General features: G+C 41.1%; 1 protein-coding gene across 1 annotated transcript in view; it reads left to right on the top strand.

The window, feature by feature from the left end:
- The window catches only part of PHLPP2 (PH domain and leucine rich repeat protein phosphatase 2), a 69,723-nt gene that overhangs the window by 32,610 nt on the left and 21,044 nt on the right, over window positions 1-16,069 (top strand). Inside the window, exons 5-9 of the mRNA XM_061173055.1 lie at window positions 5,181-5,306; window positions 7,251-7,405; window positions 9,214-9,360; window positions 9,742-9,972; window positions 11,229-11,431. Coding sequence (XP_061029038.1) covers window positions 5,181-5,306; window positions 7,251-7,405; window positions 9,214-9,360; window positions 9,742-9,972; window positions 11,229-11,431 — 862 coding nt within the window. The remainder of the gene's footprint in view (window positions 1-5,180; window positions 5,307-7,250; window positions 7,406-9,213; window positions 9,361-9,741; window positions 9,973-11,228; window positions 11,432-16,069) is intronic.

Genomic DNA, 16,069 nt, shown 5'->3' with positions numbered 1-16,069 from the left:
ATGAATGTGTGTCACTCCAGTGTCATCCGTGGAGCAGGAACCCACCGCTGCCAATATGAGACCTGGTTCTGGTCTTGGGGGCTGAAGGATAGTGAAGAAAGTAAGTGAAATTTCTCCAAAGGGAGAAGGTGAGTGAGGACAAGGTTGGAGGATTGGCGGAGAGGAAGTGGGAAACAGAGCAAGAAAGAGAAAGAAAAACAAACCTCCCATTTATGTAATTCTTGTCCATTCTCTCTCTTCCCTCACTAATAGAATAGAATTTTGTTCAGGATGGTGATGTGACCAAGATCAAAAACTCCCCAGCCTCCCTTGTAGCTAGTGGTGGCTAATAAATATAAACAGAAGTTTGCAGGTGGAACTTTTGGGAAAGGCCTTTAAAGTGGGAGAGACGTGGATGGCTTGACCCTTTGCCCTGCGTTTCCTTCCTTTATGGAAGACAGTCTCTTGGTATTGGAGATGGAGCAGTCATATGGTGGCTGGAAACTGCAAGCATTTGCTGAGTGTGGCCTTCTGGAAAGCAGGAGGCGCCTGGGCCCCTGGTGGCAGGGTGGAGCTGCTATAGCACTCCTGGACTGATGCTGTGTTTTTAAGCCACTATTTCACAGCTTAATGTAATGAACCAACGAATGTACTGACGAATTTCACAGATAAAACGTATAAGAGAGCCCATAAGGGCGGGTCCAGTATACATCTAATAGCAGTTCCAGAGAAGAGAGTAAAGGAGAATGGATAAGCAATATCTGAAGAAATAACGGTTGAGATTTTTCTAGAAATAAAGACATGAGTGTTCAGATTGAAAAGACACTGGGTACTCAACAGGATAAATAAAAATAAGTTGACACGTAGACACATTGCAGAACATGAAGGAGCAAATCACAGAAGCTTCCAGAGAGAAAAGATTACCTGCAAAGAATTGACAGGCTGACAACAGCTTTCTTTTCATTAACAATATGTGTAGAAGACTATTTGCAAAATTGCTGAGAGAAAATAAACGTCAACCTGTATTCTATATCCAGCTGAATTACTTTACAAGAGTCAAGGCAAAATAGGACATTTTCAGACATATAAAGACTAATGAGGGAGTTCCCTGGTGGTCCAGTGGTTAGGACTGGGTGCTTTCACTGCCACGGTGCAACCAAAAAAAGAAAAAAAGACTGGTACTTCCCTGGTGGCGCAGTGGTTAAGAATCCGCCTGCCAGTGCAGGGGACACGGGTTCGATCCCTGGTCTGGGAAGATCCCACATGCTGCGGAGCAACTAAGCCCGTGTGCCACAACTACTGAGCCTGCGCTCCAGAGCCAGTGAGCCACCACTACTGAGCTTACGCACTATAACTACTGAAGCCCGTGTGCCCTAGAGCCTATGCACCGCAACTACTGAGCCCATGCACCGCAAGTACTGAAGCCCGTGTGCTCTAGGGCCCGCATGCTGCAACTACTGAGCCTGCACACTGCAACTACTGAAGCCTGCGCACCTAGAGCCCATGCTCCACAACAAGAGAAGACACCTCAATGAGAAGCCTGTGCATCGCAATGAAGAGTAGCCGCCACTCACCGCAACTAGAGAAAGCCCGCACGCAGCAAGGAAGACCCAGTGCAGCCAAAAAATAAGTAAAAAAAAAAAAAAGACTAATGAGCTGGCATATATCCTCACTGAAAGGACTACTAAAAATGTATATCTAAAAAACAACATCCCTTGGGCTTCCCTGGTGGCACAGTGGTTAAGAATCTGCCTGCTATCGCAGGGGACACAGATTCAAGCCCTGGTCCAGGAAGATCCCACATGCCGTGGAGCAACTAAGCCCGTGCGCCACAACTACTGAAGCCCGCGCACCTAGAGCCTGTGCTCCGCAACAAGAGAAGCCACTGCGATGAGAAGCCTGCGCACCACAACGAAGAGTAGCCCCCGCTCACCACAACTAAGGAAAGCCCGCGCGCAGCAACGAAGACCCAATGTAGCCAAAAATAAATAAATAAGAGTGGGCATGAATTTCATTTAAAAAAATAAAAAATAAAAAGCAACACCCCTCCAAAAAACAAAGAAAAAAGAAGAAAGAAAACAACAAAGGAAGGTAAATTCAAAGGGAAGGCATGAGATAAATAGATGATGAGTGCAGACACTGACAAAATATGGTAGTAAATTTAATATTGATTGTAAAAACGTTTAAAATTTTTAATATTTTAAGTATAAATTTAAATTTAAACAACTAAAGCTCAAACTATCCTGAACAGTGTTCAAGGTGTGGTGGTGTGTTCAGTAAGGAAAGTGTGATGCAGTTTTGGGATAAGTGATTCATGAGTATAACTTGGAAGTTTCCAGCTGACTCACCAAGATTCAGTAGCTATGACATACTAAAGTGAGACATCAGACAAGGATGTAAGTGGTTCCATAACTATAAAAAGACTTCATCCTCATCAAAGCTATATAGGTTGGGTTGTTGAAGAGAGCTGTTGTGCCGTGAATCCCTGCCACCACCCCAAATGGTAGTGGGGGAGGTTTCTGCCTCTTTCCTCAAGCCTAGTGAAAGAGGTTTCAAAAGGACCCAAGAGAGCCTGATATGGGTCCCCTGCAGAAAGGGGGACATAGTGCACTGGTGTCCTGCCTTCTAACCAGGAAGTCTCGAGGACGAAAGGTAGGCTGCCAGCTGCTTTGGTGATAGAGCAAAGCGCCTAACTCATGTGTTGGGATCATTGTGTACTCTTTGGGTTTGTTAGTATGTGACCCAGATGGGTTGAGAGAGAGCAGGAGCCATTGGGTAGGTGGGTGGATTCTCTTAGAATATGTCCAGTGGGGCCACCTGGAGGGGCAAACAGACTTCACTGGAGGGTGGGCTGTCAGTGGACCACCAGATTCCTTCAGGTCTGAGGAGGGAGTGGTCACCTTTTAGAATAGCACGCATTAGCCTGGTCAAGGGATCTGTACGTGAGAAGCCATCATTGGTTGGATTGGGGGGCCGGGTATCCAAAGAACCCTCAAAAGGACCTATTGAGGAAGATCATCCCCTTTAAAATCTGGTAGGCCCAGAGAGTGTGAAGTCAGGTTATGACTCTACTAGTCTAGTAAGAACCTTTGGGCTTGCGTCTTCCCTGTCCTTCCTCCTGCCCCGCGTCAATGATGGAGGGAGTCAGAAATGGCTTCTATCCCATCACCTAGTAAGTAAGGGAGGAGGTGAGTCCAAAAAGTAGGCCAAGGTACCCCTTGCAGGCAAGCAGCTACCTCCAGTGTGCTGCAGTGGTGGGGAAAGGGTTGGAGCAATCTTACCTTCGAAGTGGAAACTTTGGCTCTTATCATGTGGGCCTGCAGACTCTCCTGTTCTGAAACAGGCCTGCATTCTTGCATTACCGGGACTTGTACTGGCTGTTGCTAAGCTGGGAATGCTCCTTCCCCAGGAGGTTTCCACACCTTGCTCCTGAACCCTTGTGGGGTCTTTGCTCACATGTTCCCTCCTCAGTGAGTCCTTCCTTGACTGTCCTATTCATAACTCAGATCACCTACCCTGTTCCCCTCCACGCCTGTACCCTGCTTTATTTTTCTTCATATTACTCATTCTGTATTTTATCATGTTATGCTACATCATGATTTATTTATTTATTTTTGGCTGCGTTGGGTCTTTGCTGCTGCGCGCAGGCTTTCTCTAGTTGCGGTGGCTTCTCTTGTTGTGGAGCACAGGCTCTAGGCGCGTGGGCTTCAGTAGTTGTGGCACATGGGCTCAGTAGTTGTGGCTCGCGGGCTCTAGAGCTCAGGCTCAGTAGTTGTGGTGCATGGGCTTAGTTGCTCCACAACATGTGGGATCTTCCCGGACCAGGGCTCGAACCCATGTCCCCTGCACTGGCAGGCGGATTCTTAACCACTGTGCCACCAGGGAAGCCCTCATGTCACCATTTTGATATATAAACTCCACTGAGGGCAGAGGGTTTGTTAGTTTTTCCCCTGTTATGTCCCCAGCACCCACGATAGTAAAATGTATTCATTCAGCAGATAATTATCAAACTGAGATTGTTTTGTGACTTAAAGAGTAATAAATAAATTTACTTATGGCTATGCCCTATCAATCCTACTCCTTCAACATATCTGTTAAATAAGTATTCCTTTGGTTTTTTCTTTTTTGTTTTTTGGCCGCACTGTGCGGCATGCAGGATCTTAGTTCCCTGACCAGGGATTGAACCCGCACCCCGCTGCAGTGGAAGAAGCGTGGAGTCTTAACCACTGGACCACTAGGGAATTCCCCCTTTGGTTTTTTTTAAAACAGCTTTATGAGATAGAATTCATATGGTGTACAATTAACCCATTTAAAATGTACAATTCAGTGACTTTTAGTATATTCACAGAGTTGTGCAACTATCACCATAATCGATTTTAGAATACTTTCATGACCCTTTGAAAAGAAACCCTGCACTACTTAGCCGTCATCTCCCCATTCCTTCTCCAGCCCCAAGCACCCGTTAATCTACTTTCTGTCTCTATAGGTTTACTGATTCTGGACATTTCATATAAATGGAATCATACAATATATGGTTCTTTGTGACTGACTTCTTTCGCTTAGTATAACGTTTTCAAGGTTCACGCATGTTGTAGTGTGTATCAATATTTTATTCCCATTTACGGCTGAATAGTATTCCATTCTATGGATGTATGGATGTACTACATTTTGTTTATACATTTACCTGTTGATGAACATTGAGGTTATTTCCACTTTTGGCTATTATGAATAATGCTGCTATAATTCACATACAAATTTTTGTGTGGATGCATCTTTTCTTGGGTATATACCTAGGAATGGAATTGCTGCGTCGCGTGGTTGCTTTTGAGGAACTGCCAGGCTGTTTTCCAAAGTGGCTGCACCATTTCACATTCCCACAGCAGTGTATGAGGGTTCCAGTTTCTCTGTATGCTTGCTAATGCTTGTTATCCAACACTTGTTATTATCTGTGTTTTTGATTTTAGCCATCCTAGTGAATGTGACATGGTACTTTGTGGTTTTGACTTGCATTTATCTAATAACTAATGATGTAGAACATCATATCGTGTGCTTATTGGCCATTCCTCTGTCTTCTTTGGAGAAATATCTGTTCAGATCTTTTGCCTATTTTAAAAAATTGAGTTGTTTGTCTTGTTATTGTCCTTTGATTTTCGATTGGGATTGTTTAATTGGTTCTGGTTTTCTCCCCTCCTCTTCTTCAGGTAGAAGAAGTGAAGCGACGTCAGTACTGCCTTGCATTCAGCTCAGCTGGAGCCCAAGCTCAGACCTATCACGTCAGCTTTGAGACTTTGGCTGAGTACCAGAGATGGCAGCGGCAATCATCCAAGGTGATAAGCTGTCAGATGTCCTGATGTGGAGATAAGAGTATAGAAACCCAACAGAAGTATATTTTGAAACTGAACTTACTCCCAAGATATCAAATTATAATTCTTATGCACATCACTCTAGGCCTTTCTGAGTACATAGTGAATGAAACGGAATTCTCCCAGGTCCTTAACTTATTATTTATATTTGCATAGTACAGAATGCTTACAAAAGTGTTTTCAGGTGCATTTACCTTTATACCATCTCTGTGAAAAAGGTAGGGCCTTGAAGGATTTGAGACACAATGAAATTCAAATGACTCTCCCTCGACCATAGTGGTCAGTGATAGATGGAGCTGTTCCCTAACTCGTAGCCTAGTGCTTCTGTATGTATTTAGCACAGCTTTGATGAACCACTTTAAATTTGAACTTATTGATGGGACATGACCTGTGATCCTGTCACAAACCATTATTCCTGTATGCTGAGGATAATTGGCTTTTTAGCATAATTTCTGCTTTCCTCGCCTTTAAAGATGAAGTGCTCTAAAATTTTATTTCATTTTCCAAATTCTCTTGTTCTCCTAGCCACCTTTTCAGAATTTAAACACATTTTTCTTTATGGAGCTAAATAGCTGCATGAAGGATTGTTTCAGTATAATGACATGCCATCAAAACATGAATGACTTTTGCAGTGATATTTTGTTTGTTTTAGACCCAGTTTCACAGTCCATGTTGTATTAGCCTACTATTATAGTAATATAAATCTTGTTTTGGCTTCATTGGATTTTCTGTGCTTGTGGTGGTAATAAAATGTTCTCTGAATGGAATCTAAGGGAAAAAAAAAAAAAGAGGTCATGAAGAACCTAGTGGCAAGATGGGAATAAAGACACAGACCTACTAGAGAATGGACTTGAGGATATGGGGAGGGGGAGGGGTGAGATGTGACAGGGTGAGAGAGTGTCATGGACATATATACACTACCAAATGTAAAATAGATAACTAGTGGGAAGCAGCCGCATAGCACAGGGAGATCAGCTCGGTGCTTTGTGACCACCTAGAGGGGTGGGATAGGGAGGGTGGGAGGGAGGGAGATGCAAGAGGGAAGAGATATGGCAACATATGTATATGTGTAACTGATTCACTTTGTTGTAAAGCAGAAGCTAGCACACCATTGTAAAGCAATTACACTTCAATAAAGATGTTTAAAAAAAAAAAAAAAAAAACTAGTTTCAATTTTAAATAGCTATTTCATTCTTCTGCCCTTGTAAAGAGAAATTAATATTTTTTGAGCACCTTTTGCATGCTAAACAGTGGTGCTGTGTGCTTGGTTATTTAATTTTGCTCGTGACAGATGAAGAAACTGCACAAGTAAGGAACAGGGCTTGTGTGGCTGCAAAAGGCTGTGTCTTTCAGTATCACACTCCCTCCTAAAGTTTTGTACAGTTACCTTGAATCATCTTTACTTCCTGCATGAACTATTAACTTTCCATCTTTATGATTTGTATTTTTTTTTTTTTACCTTTTACTTGTAGACACTTTACAGCTTATACCTTTCTGTTTTTCAAGCTTCGTTGCTGTGTGTGGGCGACCGGGGGCTACTCTTCATTGCGGTGCACAGGCTTCTCGTTGTAGTGGCTTCTCTTGTTGCGGAGCACGGGCTGTAGGTGTGCAGGCTTTAGTAATTGTGGCACGCAGACTCAGTAGTTATGGCTCGCTGGCTCTAGAGCGCAGGCTCAGTAGTTGTGGCGCATGGGCTTAGTTGTTACACGGTCTAAGGGCTTCTTCCCGGACCAGGGCTTGAACCCGTATCCCCTGCATTGGCAGGCGGATTCTTAACCACTGCGCCACCAGGGAAGCCCCTCCCATCTTTTTAATAAGTGCCTTTTTGTGTCAATGCCGTTCCATCCTCTGCTGGGTGGGAAACATTTGGGGCTGGCTCAGATGGCTCTTCTCTTTGACCTTGTCCAGGTGGTGTCCCAGCGTATCAGTACCGTGGACCTCTCGTGTCACAGCCTTGAGGAGGTTCCTGAGCATCTCTTCTACAGTCAAGATATCACCTACCTCAACTTGCGACACAACTTCATGCAATTAGAAAGACCAGGGGGCCTTGACACTTTCTACAAGTATGTGGGGCATAGGTTTCCAGACTAGCTTACTAAAACTGAATCGTAATCAATACCTATAAGCGAGCATGTTTACCATCATATATATATTTGAAAACTTCCCCTCCATTTTGAAGAGGAAGTAAGAATTTTTATTCACACAGTTTTCCCACTCCCCTTCTCCCCTCCGTACAAGAGAAGATAGATGCACAGTTTCCGTTACGGAGGCAACATTGAGCTGCCCTTGATTTGGATAATCCTTTTCTCTATGTCATTGACAGCAATGCATGATCTGCCGCCAGGGTAAATCGAGAGATTCTGTATATGGGAAGTTTTTGAATCAGAAGTTTCAAACTTAAATAACTTAAAGGAAATAGGCCAGATTTCAAGAATTCCACTCCCAGGTTAGGGCTTTTATCTTTCCTTTGCACCTGCTACTGCCAACTCTGAAGCCTTTTGTCAGCTATGAAACCTCTCTCTTCTAATAAAGGAACCATTTCAGTCCTAAGGGACAATGACCCATATATTTTCCCATCTCCTTTGTTAGAATATATTCCCCATTCCCACCCTCCACCCATTTCATCTCCTTCTTCCCTTTAAAAATGGGCGGAAGTGAATAAATATATGGTGTAAGTAATTGTCTGGGCTTCTTGTGGGGAGGAGAGAAATTGGAAATTAATGCGTTCAGATTACATGGTGATTAAAAAGATAAATGCACATTGAAATGACATATTTTATATACTTAGTAACTAATATTTCTAGAATAATTTTCAGAAAGCATATGATTTTTACCTCGTCTGAAATGTTTTGCAAAGGTTTTCAAACATAAGCCTATATTTAGTAATGAAATAATTATTTTAATAATATTGATATTTAAAAATAAAAACAAGCTATAATTTTAAGGAAGTGGGTTTCTAGTATTTCCTTCTGTTTCTATGAAAAGAGGGTTAATCTAGTTTGAGGGCTGGATTAGCAATTTGGAAGTCAAGGTGCCAAGCCGAAGGAACAATCAGTACTCAAGATCAGGATATTTGGAAGTCAGAAGTTGAAATTTTGGAAGAGGAACATTAGAGAGAGGTACCAAGGATTCAAATCTAGAATCAGATGATATAGTTCATCATCGTGGAGAACACCACCTCGGCCTTACCATCTTGTACTAGTATGGTAATGAAGTATAATACTTCTAAGTAGAATTACAGGAGTGACTCCTATGGATCCAATTTATGATGATACTATCTCTCAGTGAGACATTATATAGATACTTTTACTTCTACAAAAAAAACTGAAGCATTAAAAATTAGTTCATGTTGTATATCATCACATTAGAGTAAAACTCAGTATCACCTACATATTTTTAAGCTCTAACTGGCCCATTCATTTCAAGTGACTTTTGAGCCAGCATAATTTCAGTACAAAAAAAGAAATTGCTTATAATGGGATTTGATATGAAGGTTTATTAGCTATTCCTGTGTCCATGGGTTGATTAATTCTTGTTAAGGCTTTCGTATATTGCACGTAGAAATTTAATAAAGGAGAAGATTTGAAGCATATCAATAATGATTGATTCACTTTGATAGAAAATAATTGTACCAATGTGAGCTTTTCAAGATTTTCTGCCTTTTTAAGGAGAAGAGAGAACAACTCCTGTCGCACCAGACCTGGTTTTCTCAATAGCTTGGACTGGGTGTTAGTCATCTTAGTGTCTATGCCACACATAATGTTTGGCACATACTGAGTGCTCAGTAAATATTTGCAGAACAAATTCTTTGATGGACATTTAAAATAGATCACTTTTTCATTCAGTAGTATAATGTGTCTTTGCTTTTTAGATTTTCTCAGCTTAAGGGCCTGAACTTGTCCCATAATAAGCTTGGGTCATTTCCTGTATTGTTATGTGAAATTTCTACCCTGACCGAGCTCAACCTTTCCTGTAATGGATTCCACGACCTGCCGAGTCAGATTGGCAATCTGCTGAAGTAAGTATCTGACTTTTACTAGATTTGTCTTTTCCTGTGTTTGCAGCATAAGGAACTTGTCTGGCATTTGGAATGAAGGTAGTTCCATGAGCTCTTGCAGTGAAATAAATCATGTAATTATGAGGATTCTGGTCAGCAGCAGCTACTTGCCTACAGAAGTAACTAGTCCCTCAGTTTTAACAGCAGAGGCTCTGATTACCCTTGATGTTAGAGGGACCATCTGTATTTCAGTTATCTTAGTAAGAGTCTATTTAGATAGACTTAGGGCATTTTATCATTATTGGACTCATAATAAGTTAATGACAAGTCAAAATCCATAATTCTAGTTCCATCCATTCCAGTTAAAACCTTTCATCAAGTAGTTTTGTTTTCTTCTTGCAGTCTTCAAACCCTCTGTCTTGATGGCAACTTTCTGACTACTTTACCTGAAGAATTGGGAAATCTGCAACAGCTTTCCTCCCTGGGAATTTCCTTCAACAACTTTAGTCAAATTCCCAAGGTTTATGAGAAACTCACTATGTTAGATAAAGTGGTTATGGCAGGAAACCAACTGGAAGTGCTAAACCTGGGGGTGCTGAACTGTATGAGCCACGTCAAACATGTGGATTTGAGGTGAGGTCATTCTTCACCGTGCCTTCCTTTCGCCTGACCTCTAATGGACCTTTACGTTTTCTTTTTATGAAGACTCTTTGAAACATTAGGATTTTAGAACACTGTGTGTTTTCAAAGCTGTAGTTAAGCTTCGATTTTCACTCAATGGCAGAGAGATTATGAATGAGGTAGGTGTACCATGCGGTAGAGACAAAGGTTGTTCTGACTTACCCTCCCAGCAATGTTTTATGAGAACTCCGATTTCGTCACATTCTTACCAGTGTTGGATTTTAGCAGTCTTTTTCCTTATTGTCAATGTAGTAGGTAGAAAATAGTATTTCATTGTTTTATATCAGCATTTATGGTGAGTGAGTTGAGTGTCTTTTTGTATGCTTATTGGTAGTTTGTATTTTTCCATAAACTTGACCATTTTTCTGTTGAATCATTGGGTTGCTTCTTGATATCTATTGTATTATAATTAAAATGTTAACAGTTTTACTACTAACAATTTTTAATAAGAGTTTTATTCCCTTTTTAAATATATTATTTATTATTTATTTATAATCTTTTCCTAAAGGAAGCTAGTAAAACACACATACTGGATGTTCCGTCATTTACACTAAGTCATCGATGTCCCTTATAAAGACATAGTAACAGAAAAATTTATTGAAATGCAGGAAAATGAACAGGCCTGCATGCATTAAATCAGATACTTATATAGAAGAGAACAAAGAAGTCATCATTTTCTATAATTTGCCCTTGAACTATTCCACATTGATACAGATTATTTTCCTCTTCATTAATTGCGGTAATGGGAATCTTAGCACTAGAGAGGGTAGGCAGAGCAGCGAGAGGAAGTATGACTGCTTCCTCTTGCTCTTACCCGGTTCTTACTCCGTGAATGCCTTGCTACTCCTAACCCGACAGGTTATGTTCATCTTCTTGTTCCTTTGTCCTATTCCTTCATCCCTACCTAATGTACTTGGTATTTGGGTGCAAGTTTTAAACTGTTTGTGGGCATGGTCCCCTTTCCTTTCTCTTTATTTAATTTGTACATGTATTTGCCAATCTGGATTGTCTCTAACTTAGTTTATAAACAAAGAACTCAAGGTACAGCTATCTGTGGTTATTTACTTAGTACCTTGCAAAATGAGGCAAGTAGTGAAATTCTTACGCTGTTTAGGAAAGAGAAAAAAGGATCATACTTCTATTTTTCTTTTGGTCAGCACATTTAGTAAAAGTTATTTCTAATGATTTTCTTATTTCTGAATATTAAGGATGAACCATCTGAAAACCATGGTTATTGAGAATCTGGAGGGAAATAAGTACATCACCCACATGGATCTGCGGGACAATCGGCTGACTGACTTAGATCTTAGCTCCTTGTGCAACTTGGAGCAGCTGCATTGTGAGCGCAACCAGCTGAGGGAGCTGACGCTCAGCGGCTTCTCCCTTCGAACTCTCTACGCCAGTTCGAACAGTGAGTTCTCTACCCAGCCTCCTGTATTTCCTCTTGTAGCTCTTGTCCAAGCTTTCCAAGAACAGTGGCATCTGGGGTGTTCCTCAGATACTCTGCGAAGCGGAGTTTGAGGTTCACTGAGACCTAGCTTTAAGTTTGCCGTCGACACTTCAGTGGTTGAGATATGCATAAAAAGACATTGCAGGACAATTTGAGATTCACTAAGTGAACATAATAATAAGAGGCATTCTGCAAAATGACAGGAAGTTAGGAGGGCGGGCAAGCACGTTCAAAAGAGAATATCAGTGATGGTCTAAAACAAGGGTTGTCCAGCTACAGCCCAGGGGCTAAATCTGGCCTACCATCTGTTTTTGTATGGCTCACGTGGAATGGGTTTTTACATTTTTTAATGGCTGGGTTTTAAAAAAATCAAAGGAAGAATAATTTTGACATGGGAAAGTTATATGAAATTCAAATTTAAGTGAATAAAGTTTGATGGGCACACACCCACATTCATTTGTCTACATATTAACCACTCTCATGCTACAGTGGCAAAATTGAGTAGTTTTAAGAGAGACCATGTGGCCCACAAAGGCCAAAATATTACTAAATATTTAGCCCTTTACAGAAAAAGTTTGCCAATCTCTAGTCTAAAACCTTGTGCTGCCTCAGTTCCAGAATGAGAAGCCTTTCATTTCAATAGTGATTTATTTGCCCCAGGAATATTTTTTAATGTAAAAGTCCTCATATTTGTTGAGGCCATTCTGTTTATAGAGAGTTCTTCTTTACCGAAGAAGTTATACAGTTGACCCTTGAACAACATGGGTTTGAGCTGCACAGGTCCCCTTTTTTTGGTTTGTTTGTTTTGTTTTGTTTTGGCCACACCGTGCAGCTTGCGGGGTCTTCGTTCCCCAACCACAGATTGAACCTGGGCCACAGCAGTGAAAGCACTAAGTCCTAACCACTGGACCGCCAGGGGATTCCCTGCACAGGTCCACTTAAACATGGATTTTTTTCAATAGTAAATACATTTGACCCTTGAATAATGCAGGGTTTAGAGGCACCAATCCTCTAAACAGTCAAAAATGGGAGTATAACTTTACAGTTAGCCCTCTGTATCCATGATTCCGTATCTGTAGATTCAACCAACCACGGATTGTGTAGTATTGTAGTATTTACATATATATATATAAAGTTATATGCGGATTTTCAACTGCACAGAGGGTCAGTGCCCATAACCCCCACATTGTTCAAGGGTCAACTGTAACTACTTTTTCTGTGTTTAAAGAAGTAAAGGAGGGCTTCCCTGGTGGCGCAGTGGTTGAGAATCTGCCTGCCAATGCAGGGGACACGGGTTCGAGCCCTGGTCTGGGAAGATCCCACATGCCGCGGAGCAACTGGGCCCGTGAGCCACAATTACTGAGCCTGCGCGTCTGGAGCTTGTGCTCCGCAACAAGAGAGGCCGCGATAGTGAGAGGCCCGCGCACCGCGATGAAGAGTGGCCCCCGCTTGCCACAACTAGAGAAAGCCCTCGCACAGAAACGAAGACCCAACACAGCCATAAATAAAAATAAATTAAAGAAGTAAAGGAAAAGATGTTTAATTTCACTAAGTATCAGTCAAAGAAATGCAAATTTAGATAATACCATTTTATACTCATCAAATAAAAATAATAACACTAAGCTTACTGAAGATGTGGAGAAGCAGTACCTCTCAAACGCTGCCAGGGGGAGTTGGTAAAACCAACACGGAGAGCAGCATGATGGTGTCAGAGAAGACAAGGATACACAGAGCCCGTGTTCTAGCAGCTCCCCTGCTTGGAATATCTCCCAGACACTCACATAGTAAATGTGTCCTAGAATGTTTATCACAGCATTGTATGTTATAGTGAAAAAAACTAAAAATATGACTATAAATAGGAAAATGGGTAAACAAAACAGTGATAAATTTATATAATAGAATATTGCACAGCAATGGAAATGAATGTACTAGAGCTTTGTGTATTAGTATGGATAAATCTCAGAAATCTTTTGAGCAAAAAAAGAAAGTGCATGTTTTGATATCCTGCAGTGAAAGGAATGGTCCTCTTGAAACAGAAAGGTACCTATGAATTACTCATTCTAAACGCCTGTGGATTGGACTTCCCTGGTGGTGCAGTGGTTAAGAATCCACATGCCGTGGAGCAACTAAGCCTGTGTGCCACGACTGCTGAGCCTGAGCTCTAGAGCCCGCGAGCCACAACTACTGAGCCCACGTGCCACAACTACTGAAGCCCGTGAGCCTAGAGCCCGAACTCCACAACAAAGAGAAGCCACCGCAATGAGAAGCCCGCACACCACAACGAAGAGTAGCACCCCGCTCACCGCAACTAGAGAAAGCCCGCATACAGCAATGAAGACCCAACGCAGCCAAAAATAAATAAATAAATTTATTAAAAAAAAAAAAACAAAAAAATAAAAGCCTATGGATTTAGAATGAGATACCAAGATGTGTTACCCCTCCATGGTGTTATTTCCTTTTTGCCAATTGGAATCAGATAATTCTTGGTTTTTCTGACTTTTTAAAATTTTGTTCCCCTTTTTGATACTCTTGTGACCCATATTGGTCTGATTTTTGGAGAGATTAATTATATTCAGGATTTTATTACTTCAACTGGTGGTCAAGAATAAACATAAATGAGGTTTGCCTTCTTATTTTTAACACTATGTTAGGTATTCAGGAGTCAGTGGTTGAGTACACTATGATAGTTATATCAAATTTTAAAACACATAAAAATGTTTGCTTAGCTCTAAGTATGCCATGACAGTATGAAAGAATCCATGAGAATGATAAAAATCATATTCCGGATGGTGTTTGTCTCTTGGTATGTGCAGTGTTTTAATTCTTAAAAAGGCTGAAGCATATAAGGCAGAATGGCACGATTTGTTAAAAGCTAGGTGATGGGTGAAAGAATATTCATTATTTTATTCCCTTTTCTGTATCGCTAAAATATATTATTAGGATAAAAGAGAGTTAAGACTTCTCTTTTCATTGCCTTTTATCATGTTATAGAAGCTTCAAATTGTAGCTTAGATTAATTGCTTAGGGCTGTTTGTTGAGTCGTGCTGTTTATACATGTTGTGAGATGGTAGTAGTTCTTTTGTCCTGGAAGTACTTATTATCAGGCCTAATCTGTATTCTTAAAGTATCTAGAGAATCTGGATGACTGGCCCTCTGGGAAAAGACCCATTGACATACATGTAGGCCTTCTTCGTAGATTCTGTCACAGTACTGTTAATGGGGCTTGTTCTGTTCACAGAATCCTTAAATTCTACAACCTGGAAGAATTCAGATCAACACTTGAAGTTTTGACACCTCAAAAGTAAAGAACTCAGCTTTCAGCTTCACAAAAGAATTTATCCAAATGGCCAATTAGCATAAGGGAAGTGCCATCACACCAGGGTCATCAGGGATGTGCAAATTGGAATCTCAGTGTGACACCACTGCACACCTTCCAGAATGACTAGAATAAAAAAGGCTGAAAATACCAGTGCCAGTTGTTGGGCGTGTAAATTGTTGCAACCACTTTGGAAAACTGCATGGTAGTATCTCCTGAAGTCATACATATGCACCCACTGCACTCGGCAGTTCCTCTCCTAAGCTTGTATTCAACATAAATGCTTATGTTAGTCCACAAAAGACGTGGACAAAATGTTCACAGAGGCACTATTCATAGTAACCCCCAGCTAGACAAGACTTAAAATGCCCATCAACTCTACAATGGGTAAATAAATTGTGGTATATTCCCAGGAAAAATTTTATACAGCCAAGAGAATGGATGAACTACAACCGTATTCAGTAACATGAACAAATATCTCACAAGCGCAATGTTCAGTGATGAAGCCAGACAAAAAAATTATATATAATGAATGTGTGTATTTATATAAATAGGTAAAAGTAATCTGTATGTGGGGTAGTGACTAGAGGGAGGGGGGGATGAGGGGAAGTTTCCGGGCAGCTGGTACTGCTCTGTTTCTTGATCTGCCTACTGGTTATACCAGTATGTTCTTTTTGTAAAAATTCATTGAGCTATACATTTAAGATTACTGTACTTTTCTTTATTTGTTTTGCTTTAATTAAAAATTAAAATGTTGCCAGGGAAAATTCAGTTATTCATTTTTAAGGTTAATAAGCTAAGCAATTATTGTTAACATTTAACAGCTGCCTGATCCAGTGTGACTCTGGTGCAGTACCCAAGATCCTCCAATTAGTTGTTGTATTTGGTTTTCAAATGGGGATCAAGCAGTTAAATAAAGTTAGTCAATTTGAGTTACCCACTGTTTTTTTTTTTTTTTAACAGATTATTTTTTTAAAATATTTATTTATTTATTTATGGCTGTGTTGAGTCTTCATTTCTGTGCAAGGGCTTTCTCTAGTTGTGGCAAGCGGGGGCCACTCTTCATCGCGGTGCGCGGGCCTCTCACTATCGCGGCCTCTCTTGTTGCGGAGCACGGGCCCCAGACGCGCAGGCTCAGTAATCGTGGCTCACGGGCCCAGTTGCTCCGCGGCATGTGGGATCTTCCCAGACCAGGGCTCGAACCCGTGTCCCCTGCATTGGCAGGCAGATTCTCAACCACTGCACCGCCAGGGAAGCCCTGTTTTTTTTTAATTTTTAATTTT

Source organism: Eubalaena glacialis, chromosome 18 (genome assembly GCF_028564815.1).
Source record: "Eubalaena glacialis isolate mEubGla1 chromosome 18, mEubGla1.1.hap2.+ XY, whole genome shotgun sequence".
NCBI classification, from domain to species: domain Eukaryota; kingdom Metazoa; phylum Chordata; class Mammalia; order Artiodactyla; family Balaenidae; genus Eubalaena; species Eubalaena glacialis.
The sequence above is the reverse complement of the archived record's forward strand: the minus strand, read 5'-3'. Positions and strand labels throughout refer to the sequence as shown.